The following is a 12,277-nucleotide window of genomic DNA, read 5'->3' as shown; positions in this document are numbered from 1 at the left end:
CTTCTTTTAGTTTTTATACCGAAGGCGAGCGAGAAATGTCGATCTGCGATCATCGAAAAATATTTCACATCCAAGCATAATTAATAGGTAAAGAATTTCTTTACTATAATTATGCCACTCTATTTCAATCGAATGAAATATGCTATCCCTGATGAAGACATATCGAGATCTTAATATCATATTCTGTTGACCTTGAAGACGAGAGAGATTATTTTATATGTGCGTGTGTGTGTAACTTTTAACATAAATTATTTTTTGCCTTTTACATAATTAATAATAAATATTGCGCATATTTGAAAGAAAAAGATGCAAAATCTGGACACTTCTCAAGCATCTTTTTTCTTCACATGTTAAAGATTTTTCACTCTTTACAACAGCAACTTTTTTTTGAACGGATATTTAGAATTTATTTGATAAAAAATGGTCGCATAATTTTAATGGCCTTAATTGACATTCTCCCTTTCAGAATCAATCTATTCTGAAAGCGGCTTAGAAATCGACGACGTACGTCGCAAGAATTTTATATTAGCCGAATCTTTCTGTTGGTAATACGCTGGCGGAAGGAAGACAAATTTCTAATTTTAGGATCAATAAATAAGTGAATCAAGCAGGACGCAAAGAAGACCGCAATTCAATATTCGGTGAATATCTCGCAAGGTACTCTATGCATTTTAGAATACATGATTGCAGAAGACAGATTAGAGTGATTATCAATCTCCTCGAATTGTAATAACACTCGATTTTAAAACAAACAAAATTAATTTTGTCATATTTTCCATTTTTGTTCTTATTGTTCATATTTACATTTAAAATTTAATTTTTCAAATTTAAAGTTTAATTTTTTTTAATTGCATATATTTTATAAATTGTTATAAACAAAAAAATATTCTTCTTTTAAAAATATCCATGATTAAATTAATTTTGTAATAATCATGTTACATTATAAAATTTATTCTTGAACTCTAAATTGGTTAAATGGTTTGGTGCTTTATAGTTGTCTTTTTTCTGTCAATAGGAAGAATTTTTTCAAATGATAATCTAAATCGCAGCAGCTGAGAGAAACATGTGTTACGTAATATATCAACGAAAGACTTGGTTCCTTGGTCATCAATGTCATTATGTTTGTGTACCAACGCGCAGTTAAGAATGTATGATGAGTTTCACGAAGATTGATGGAAATGAACGTACAAAAGGTACAGGTTTTCACAGATTTTTCCAAGAATTAAAATAAGATGAAAATGTGTTTAACAGGTGGGAATCAAAGTCCACACGTCATAGTCACGGCGTAAAACGGTGTCTAATAATATTATATTGTTACATGGGTAACTTAAAAGTTTCGCTTTCGTGGAACGTTTACAAAAAATAAACTCTTCTTGAGTAATCGAATAAAATTTTTTATGTAGTAAAATTTTATTTGAAGTACTGTAAAGCTTCCGTACAGATATAAATCAGACTTTTAATGAATATTGAAATCATCGCGAAGCATAATAGTAATTAAATACCAGTATTGATTACTATAAAATAACGTGACTGATATTTCCATGAAATATTGATATCAAACGTTAAATATAAATATAAATAAAATATAAATAGAAGTATATTTAAAAGAAAATCAGTATAATTAGAAGAAAAAAATATTAACGCCAAGAAAATAAAATGAATATTATATATTAATTGTAGCATCCCTCCTAAAATACAAAGTATATTTTTGCGCTTTTTTTTCTCATACATACATACTTTTGATCAAAATTATAAAAATGACTTTTTTCTGAAAAGCGTAAAAAATATTACTGAATATTTTTGTTATTGCCAGAGAACCAATTTTACCAATTTTATGTGTATATAATAATTTTATATAATAATTTCTAACTATTTTTTTTTGTATAAATAAACCTTGTTATAATAATTTATTATAATAAAAATTTATTATAATAATTTTCTTGATACATTTTAACACATTTCATAAATTACAATCGAGAAGTACTGATTTTACTATATTATATAGCAAAAATTATCAAGATACAAAAAATAAAGTCTTACAGACAAGTGTGTAACTTCCGGGCACGAACGAATGATTGTTTATGCGTACGTACATGAGTTATCGTGAGCTCGTGAATTAGCAAAAATAATTCATAATCAGCCATCAAATCAAAGGAGTTGTCAGAGCTATGCTATAATGATCGTGAAGTCGGCGTTGACAACCTACCGGATGTCAATGTGTCGCTTTGCAATCCATCAATCAAATAAATTAGAGATACAACTCAAAGTACAAATATCTTATAAAGTGTAAAAAAATTTGGAAACTATTATATCTACCAATAATTTCCTGTTTTTCTAACATTAGTTTTTCTTACAGCGTGAAAAAACACAAATTTAATAAGTTCTAAGAATGTTATATTTATATTAATCATTTTATTTAAAAATATTATATAATCTTCTAAATAAATTTTATATTGTAACTGTCATTTTTTTAGGAAAAAATAATATCTTATTTTAATTTTATTTTAAGTAATCAAATATAATACTTTAAATCTTCATACATAATACATAAAGATAATATTATATTAAAATATCTTTTATATATACTATATAAACTTTTTTATTTTATATATATTTTTATATATTTTATATATACTATATATTATATATTTTTATTCTTCCTTTTAAAGGGAAAGATTTTTCGTTTTTTTTTATGAATTTGATTTTATTTTTTTATTCTTCATTTTTGCATGAAATATGAATATGTCATGCATCTCAACGTATTCCGCGATTAAAAAATTAGTAGAAGACATATTATCCTTGTTCGCAAACTTCATCGTGTAAACACGCTTGCATGATGTCACTTGCAATCTTACGTCTTTTTTTTCAACAGCTAGGATATTAAGGTAAATTTGCGAAATCACTTTAATCTGTACTGTATTTTGAAAAATTATTACCAACAGTAGCAATCATATCGGAAAGCTCTAATTTCCTGCTTTCATTGCCTCAATCATTTTGGCGCAGCATATACGTAAATCTTGCACCGCTTATATTCAATAAACTAAATTTAGAACCCTCGCATCAAAGCGACAATCACTGGTTGCGATTCCCCGCTTTGATAATCGCGAAGACGTAACACTAATATGAGAGGGAGAGAAGAAGAGACAGAGAGAGAGAGAGAGAGAGAGAGAGAGAGTGTATGTGTGATTTTGTTAAGATGATCAATACGTTTGCGCCAATATGATTAATCTTACGCGAGAGTAAATATAATAATTATCTCCATTGTAGATATATGTTTAATGTTAATATTATTCATCGGATATTAGATTCGCAACAAAATTTATACAATAAAAAACCTCTTGATATTATCATTATCGATAGAACTTCGTTGCTAATTAAGAGCTTTAATATCTAAACGCGCAATATAATATAAATAAATACAATATTCTATAAATAATGATGACAGAAATATTTTTTACGTTTATTAATTTTTTCTTTATGAGTCAATGTGATTAAATTTAATTAATTTGATCAGAAATTTTAAAATGATATTCCTAAAGATAAAAATCCTATAAAAGTTATACTTTGTTATTTTTAAGAATAACTTTTTAAAAGAGTAAAAATATTTAATTATTTTTAATATGCTATTTTTCTTATTAAAAAATAAGAGAGAAGCAGAGAGAGAGAGAGCTAAATCTTTAATATTCAAATAACAAACTATATTTTTTTCAATATACTTCATATGATCGATCTAATCGATACAATCAATTATTTGTGATCTTTAATCTATTCATTTTACATTATATAGAAATTCAATTTTGTATTTTCTACAAGATGCTGCTATTTTTATTGAAAAAACATGAAATAAATTATTAATAATTACAAGTTCTATCTTATTTATTACTTGACACAAGAAAAATGCAACTGTTCGGAACATAATGGATTGGAATTACTAGAAAAGACGTGATTTAATTTAACGAGATATAATCGATTGTATTATATATAATTGTTTTGCACTTCAGAATTATCATTTCATTGCAATTATTGTCTCATATGAAACTTTGTCGTACAACTAATTTCTTCTCTTCATTTGTTTCATTCAGATTTAAAACAATTAATATCGTACTTGTTACATAAGTTTATGTAAAACTATTACTATTAATCAAATAAAGTAAAAAACAACAATAAAACACAATGTAAAATAACATTGATATTTGCTCGGAATATTAAATGTACTTGACATCATAAATAATTTATGATAAGTAATAAATTAGAAAACATTCCATATGGTTACGTAACATCTTGATTTTTAATTACGATTACACGCAATCATTATTCTTGTTGCTTATTAAAATGGATTATTTGATATTAATTCCATAATCATTTGTAGGCTTTGATTTATCTCGAAAAAATAATTTACATGTACAATGATAAAAAATTTTATTTCAGCCACTTATTTTTCGATTCCCCTATTATTCCGAAGTTCAGAATTTGTCGTTCATATTCATTAATCATATTATCACGCGATATAACAATCATGCACATTGAATTTATATGACGCAACTTCGCAAAGTAAATCGGAAAAATGCGTCGAATTCCGAATTACATTTTTAATTCTCTTTACACGAATTACAGCTTTTATAGAATGATAGTTGCAATAAATTCTGTAAATGACTAATTATCTATATCTATTTAGAACTATTCATAAAATAAGACATGAAAGTAAGAAGAATAGAGATGAATAAAGTTTAAAATGTGTGCTACGATTTATTTTAAAATAAAAGCTTGTGACTCAATTATTTTAATAAATAACAAATATTGTAATTTTCTTATTTGATATTATTAAAAGAGAAATAAAATATATATACATATCATTGTACACATAAAACATGTAATTATTGTAATGTATTGTAACATATATTCGTAATTATTATTTTTTTGACAAACTTTATTTATTCTGATTAAAATTACATGTGTATATATTGTTTATCTATAATGAAAATATGCATATATATATATATATATATATATATATATATATATATATATATACATAGTTTCATTATTATATTGTTTTATATCATAACGTATAAAAAATAATGTTCTGTTTGAATTATGGTTCGAATTTGAATTCCAATTGAAAAAGAACATTGCTTTTCTTATACGCTATGCAAGACACTCCAAGTGATAATTTAATTCAACATCATAATAAAGCGAAGATGAAATAAATAACAAATCATCACTAATAACAAGAACAACAAGGCATTAACTACAAATCATCGCGCTTGTGATATCATGCTTAAAATTATATATTTGTATATGTATAACTATATTTTTTATCAAATTGTATCTTTGAAGCTTAAACTTACTTTAATTTACTGTGCGAATATCTCCATAATTATTGAGATACGCTCTTACATCAGATTTAATATTTTCGATTCAGTATATTCGCTTGAGATTCGCGACGCGGATCTTATAAAATACCCTGTATGCAACATATAACCGATCTCTGTAGAATCAAACGCTCTTCGAGCATTTTATGTCAGATTAAAAAGAGCGTCAATCGTCACGCGTTTTACTTTTTTTTTCAACTCATTGTCAGAGATATTATCTAAGAATAATTATTATTTGCGCGACATATCTGTCATCTGGTATTCCCGTTGTAATTTTTATAAAGAGATCTCTTCGTTATGTCGCGAAAACGCACGACTTCTACGAAGGAGGATTTTTTTTCTCTTTGCCTGAGGAGCCTCGCTTCGCGGTTCCAAAGTGCATCGATTACGCGATTGACGATTTTTGCTTTCAGCAATTAGCGGTCAATTGTTTAATCCACGATCCAGGCATCGTATGGCACTTGAGCGAAAAGTTTTTCCACGAAAGTCGACATCACTTGCACCAGTTTTCTCCTTAAATCCGGCTTCATTTCCTTCAAAAGTTCCTGGCTATTCGTGTTGATGAAGAGATTTAATGCCGCCACTGTAAAATAAAAATGCCACATTTAATCATAAAATTCTGTCACAATACGAGTTGCATGTGCATAAAGATATATAAGGTAGATAATGATACAAACAAAACTTTGATTTTTCTGATTAATTATATGTCATCTTTTATTTCTCAAAACTAATATCGATATAAACTTGAAGTATCTCTGTCTCATACATATTTGTCAAATTTAGATATTCTTATTGGAATTGCCTCGAAATTTATACGTCTTTTTGTAAAAATAATTGTAAATATTTTTGTAGAATCCTTTTTTTACATTTTAGATTTAAAATTCCATAATTTATTCACAAGAATTAAAAAATAATTTAAAGTAAAAGTTTAAAAATTAAAGTGGTTAAGAAGGCATAGAGAGCTAAAAGTACAAGGTTAAGATGGTAACAGTAATATATATTAATAAATCATAAAAAGTTTACAAAACTTCAATAAGAAACATATAAGCGAAAATAAAGATTGGGACGCAAAATATCAATAAAAAACATATACGTGAAATAAATTAGAGCGGATTTCAGCTTATTTTTAAGCCATCTTCAGCGCAAAAACATATGGGTGAAATAATTCGATTAAAAAAGTTCGCAAGGAGAGTAACGGAGAGGATAAATAATTTATAATTTATATGTTCGGAGGAAAGCGACTTTGAACAATGCGGATTAGTTTAAGTCGGCTCACGATTATTCTCCAATTGAAAGGGTTATCTCTAGTTTGGGTTAATAGGCCCAAAGTTGAGCGTGAACCAAAAGGAAGACTGTAAAAAATTATAAGGCAGTAAAAAATATATGATTGAGAGAGTTCATTTAAATAATGGTTAAAAATAAAAATAAAGATATATGGAAAAACCGGTTCGACAGGATGAGAGATTACTTACAATGCCATGATTATATTAAAGAATCAGTGAGTCGTTAAAAAGTTGAACAAAAAAGCCGCAGATAAAGAATTATTAAAAATTCAGTGCAAGTTCTCTTTAACGAAGATAAATACAAATGGTACAAGTAACGAGTAATTTCGAAATTTATAAGTTTCTGTGTGTGACCCTCAGACATTAGGAAGTTTGTTTATTAATTCGTTGTATATGTCCGGAAAACAATCGGTGTCAGTTAGTAAATTTAATCCGTTATGTTGTCGTTTAATGTAAATCATTTCAGAGATAAGCCTTTTATTATAACCTGTTTCTTTATCCAATATTTTAACCTCATCCCATTTAAAATCATGATTGAAATTCAACCTATGCTCAGTAATGACAGATTTATTAGTAGTCAGTTTATTAATCTGTTTCTTATGTTCATTGATCCTTGTGATTAATTTCCTACCTGTCTGCCCAACATAGGAAGCATCACAATTATCGCATTCAATTTTATAAACGATATTAGTATTCAAGATTTTCGGGATAACATCTTTATGAGCCTTAATAATTGAGTTAAGTTTGTTGAGACTATAGTAAGACAAAGTAGTATTGGTATCTTTTAGGATGTGTTTAAAATTGTCAGTCAATGTAGGTAAAAAAGGAACTGTAAAAGTTTAAACTCAATTATACAGAATGTCCCACATTAAACGTAGTTTCTTTCGTGCTAATTTGTTGGCTAGTTTTCAATCGATAAAGCGGTTTCTTTTTTATTTGAATAAAAGTTTGAATTTCGCTTATAGTAGTTCTTTAATCTCTTTCTCAATTTAATTTTATCATAATCAAATTTCTTTATTTCATTTATTATACTATTATTTTTTATCTTATTATTGTATTATTATAATTGTCAAGATTTTTTTATTCTATTTTTTAAAATAATTTGAGAATTTTATAAAAAAATTGATAACTTACACAATATGCTATTGCTATTGCGCACATTTTCAACTCCCATTTTAATATCTTGTACGCTAAAGTCCATTTTTAGTTGTTGTAACCTCAGATAACGACGACCTTCGACCAGAAACGGCCTTGCCCTGATGAAAACCTTAGCCTTAACACCCTCTGCAAATGAAAAAATGTTGGTGAATGGAATTGTGGAAAATAACAAAATGAAAAAATATATTCCAGGCTTGCTAAACCTTTCAACTGAAATGTGATCGATTTTCATGAAAAACAAATTCGAATATTAATTTTTCTTTTTGTCAATTATTTGTACAAGTGGTTATTTGTATAAATTAGCGTCAGAAATTGATATGTATTATTAATCATTTTTTAAATATAATGCGTATATAATAAAAGTAAGTAGTAAAATATCATTCTCATTGTATTATAAAACCTTAGTTGTTTGACATTTAAATAATTTACATTTAAATACATATTTTTTATATGATTCTTTCTTGGAATTATATAGGTACGAGAAAAGAGACACGTATTCGTATTTTGGATTATCTACAGACAGGCGCGAATGGCAATGAGTTATTTCAGAAAGGAGCTCTCGTGAGTATAATTCCCCTCTACATGAATATTTCTTGTAACATGTTGGTAAATCGTGTTGCTATTCACAAGGAGCTTAATGCTAGAGATCATTTAACTCGAATTAACATGGCATGAAGATTCTTATATGTAAATAGTTCCCCCAATTTTTTAATTTTTAAACCTTAATTATTCGTTATTTATGTAACAAATGTTCAAATTTGTTCGGATATGTCTGTAAACAATCTATTATTATCTTCAATTATAAATGTTTCACTCTACGAAACAGGGATAAGTGAAGTTTATTGACAATATGTTGTGCATGCGCAAGTGAAAGTTACTTGTACACATGTAAGTGGCATTTCACTCGTTCAACAAAATTCATCGGGGAAATTCCGAGAATATTACACGCTTCTAATAAATGAATGACAAATTTCATATTCTCTTTTAGATGAAGAAACAATAAAATGTTTTAAGACAATAAATTAAATTTTAAGACAACAACAAGTATATAAGTTATATAAGGGATATATGCAATATGCGCTGCTGAATTGCACTAATTAATTGTATTGTTTCAGCTTACCATATTCCCCCCAATAATCTCCGGCTCCACTGGCTTGGACCAAGATTAAAGTTCCACTGGATCGGTATTTGGCGGCAGCTCTTATCTTTGGTATGCTGAAAGCCAGTTGCAACTGCACCTCGTCATCGCTCAATCTTGTCCTGAGACCAGTTACTCGCAGGGTAGAGACTCCTCTCGCGGTAATATTTCTGAATTGAGCTCTATAGCCATTCGGACCGCCGCCCAACGCGATATGCAATTCGTCCAGAATAATTGGTTCCACTTCTGGATAGCCTAATTGCGGTAAACCTGTAGTTGTGACATTAATTAAGATAGATTAATATGTTTTGTCATGAGAAAATTTGCGGTTTTCTCTTCGTGCAATAAAACTTGACAGAATTTTAATTTTTTAAAAGCTTCTTGAAGATGACCTTTTAATTATTATTATTAAATTTAATAGAAATTGTTACAATTAAGAGACAATCTCTGATTAAGAGAAATAATGTTTTATCGTACAATTGACAGAGATATTAGATTGCAATATAAAAATCTTGCTTTTCATTAATTATCTTTGTAATTCGTGTGAAAAGTTTACAATGTATTAAAAGTGACAAATTTTGAAATCGTTATGTACGTTTGAAGAAAGCTATTGCTCCAAGTGTCGGAGCACAACTTCATACAAAATGACTGGAATGTAGGACACTGGGTGACCATTCGAATACACCGTTATAACCTGCTTCGGTTAACGTGGCTAACAAAACCACGTGATTATAAAACCAGTCTGTTTCTCAGGCTTTCGACTTTCAGTTTATTTACAAATTATTTGTGTTATTGTTATATATTTATTCTAAAAAATTCTAATAAATGTCTAAATTTGTCAAAATTTCTATCAAGTAAAGTAGAAAATACACGCTACAGGCAACAGATGCTTCAAATTTATTATTTTCATATTAATTAACATCAAATTAATATTATAATTAGCATTATGTTTTAAAAATTTAACAAAGCCAATGTAAAAATTGTAGAATATTTTAAAATATGTCAAAATACGTTACACACAGAATATTCAACAATTTTGCTTTCTTATTTTTAGTATAATTTTTCTAAATTAAGAGATATGCATAATTTTTTTCATTTACTAAAAAAATTAACGAATAAATTATTAATCAAAGCTATTGATTAAATTATTTCGACAGCGCAGAATGGCAAGGAAAAATGTTATCTTTCTATATTACTATGTATTTTAATCGAGTTCAAATTATATTTATTGGACAAAATATTAAACATATTAATAATGTTATATCAAATTATGAACAATCTTAACAAGACGGAGAATCAAAAAATTAAAAACAGAGAAGCACTATACCTCGGTAAAATGCGAATTCCAATCAGCTGATGTACTTGACACAATAAAAAAAACAGACTTTAGCTTCTTCGATGTATCGTACAAGATATTAATAATTTAATCAATCGAATATCGTTAGAGCAAACTAAAAAATCACATTTTTTTTATTTTATCACACAGTTTAATACATACATGTATAATATATAAACAATATATGGGTGTTTAACGTTGCTTTTATTCAAATTATAGGTGAAATCTCTCTCTACAAACGAAGATGCGTCATCGATGTTTCAAACGAAGAATAAATTAATACTACTAGTCACATGGCACATGAAGTTGTACAGAAAATTACGTCAAAGAAATTTTGAAATATCAAAATGGAAGTTGCATGAAATAAGATTTGGAGATCTCACCTTGACGGAAGTGCGCCACTAGTGTGTTGGCCGTTTTTGCCAGACAGCCTTCCAGTTTTGAGTCATGTCTGGAACATGTTTCCAGAAATTCGAGGCCTCGGTATTTGCCGATGGCTTGGACGCTAATCAGCAGCGTGTACGCGTAGCACAGTAGTAGTACAGCACCTCTCATTTCTTCGTCCAGCGAGACAGCTCTACTGCTCTTTCTTCTTTCTTTCTCTCTCGTTACAATCAACTCCTCGATCAACTTCGTCGTCTGCCAGCGAACCGCGCGACCTGACCGGATTTCTCGACGAAGAATGATCGGCTGGCAGGGATGCGCCAGGACTTATAGCCTACCTTGACATTGCCCCCGCTATGCCGACCTCGAGGACAACAAAGAAAAAGAAGAAGAAGAAGAAGAGGCTCGAGCTGCAACGATGCTCGAACAGAGCACCGAGTTGATGTCGGCGGACTCTTTGATGTTTCTTCTGGCTGTATAATGTACAGATATAAAATAAATTGAAAAATGTCAACAATGTAAATATGCATCTGTACAGGACGAGAAGAGAAGAGGAAGACCCCAAGATTCCGACATTATTAAGTGAAAATTATGATAAAAAAAGAAGGTTTTCTTTCCTTTTTACAATTTTATACATACGTAATAGAATTCTTCTAAATCTCTCATAATTTTATCATTTTGATTTTCGAAAAAATTACAATTCAAAATTTATTATTTCTATCTAAATAAATTTTAGCTAAATCAATTTTAGATTCGACAGAGTATATCGCATTATTGATGCAGTAAGTTTGCCATACAACTTTCTGTAAATGCAAGAAATAAGGGAAGGGACGCAAGTTCATAGAAGGTTGTTCAACTTTTATTAATGTACTAATTTTAAATTATCCGTAGCAAACAACGCGCTCTTAAAATCGTTTAACGAGCTCCATCTTATTGATGGAGAATTTATCGAAGATATTTCGAAGGAAACGAAGAAACACATTGATTAATTTAATGTATCGGCGCTTACTTTCCCGATAATTACTGATGTTTGTTTAACTTTCTTTTTCTTTTCTAGCAATATTAAAGTGGTACGCGCTTAATGATTGGAAAAGGCAGCAAAAAAGCTATTTTCTCCACTCCTAATAATTAGCGATTTAAATAATTAGGCGATACAAGTGCGTCAAGTGCATTAAATCGAGTACGAGTTGCGTTGCGATTGCGATTAAATTATACAATTTAAGTACGTAAACAATCCAAAAACTAAATCGGAATTTAAAAGTTGTCAATCGGATAATAAAGGAGAAATAGGTCATCGTAACTCGTAATATTGATAACAGTTAATGAAAATGTGCGATGAATATGGACGAAAGAAAGCGTCTGAATAGACGTCAGAGTGGACGTCATAGAACAACCGAAAGAGGAGTAAGAGAGTATTAAAACACCGTTAATCGGCTCGGTCACGTTCGTTTTAAGTCACGTTTCTGATTTGCTCGCGCACATGTTCGCGGAAGATCGACGTCGGATTTCCTGCGCTTAGACGTGAGGGAAAAACGAACGAGAGAGACTAAATCGTAAATGATTTTACACAACGTGATTTCATAGCGAGTTTCGAAAATATAAAGTA

General features: G+C 28.9%; 1 protein-coding gene across 1 annotated transcript; it reads right to left on the bottom strand.

Annotated features, from left to right (window-relative positions):
* Positions 1-5,037: 5,037 nt before the first annotated feature.
* Positions 5,038-11,284, bottom strand: Jhbp2 (Juvenile hormone binding protein 2). Its single transcript, XM_083085864.1, has 4 exons — positions 10,671-11,284; positions 8,934-9,221; positions 7,790-7,939; positions 5,038-5,955 (listed from the first exon to the last, which is right to left on the bottom strand). The coding sequence occupies exons 1-4, from the start codon at positions 10,840-10,842 to the stop codon at positions 5,804-5,806; spliced, it is 762 nt and encodes a 253-aa protein (XP_082941990.1). The 5' UTR covers positions 10,843-11,284; the 3' UTR covers positions 5,038-5,803.
* Between the last annotated feature and the right edge of the window lie 993 nt (positions 11,285-12,277).

Source organism: Camponotus vicinus, unplaced genomic scaffold (assembly GCF_025532165.1).
Source record: "Camponotus vicinus isolate PSW18456_S1 unplaced genomic scaffold, iyCamVici1.0 SCAF_13, whole genome shotgun sequence".
Taxonomy (NCBI): Eukaryota; Metazoa; Arthropoda; class Insecta; order Hymenoptera; family Formicidae; genus Camponotus; species Camponotus vicinus.
This window is presented reverse-complemented; position numbering and strand designations above follow the sequence as displayed.

Coding starts and splice junctions, on each gene's coding strand:
- Jhbp2 (XM_083085864.1), bottom strand. CDS start 10,842: ATGAGAGGTGCTGTACTACTACTGTGCTACGCGTACACGCTGCTGATT. Junction 7,940..8,933: donor AGATTATTGGGGGGAATATG/GTAAGCTGAAAC, acceptor TTTCATTTGCAG/AGGGTGTTAAGGCTAAGGTT. Junction 5,956..7,789: donor CAATAGCAATAGCATATTGT/GTAAGTTATCAA, acceptor TTTATTTTACAG/TGGCGGCATTAAATCTCTTC.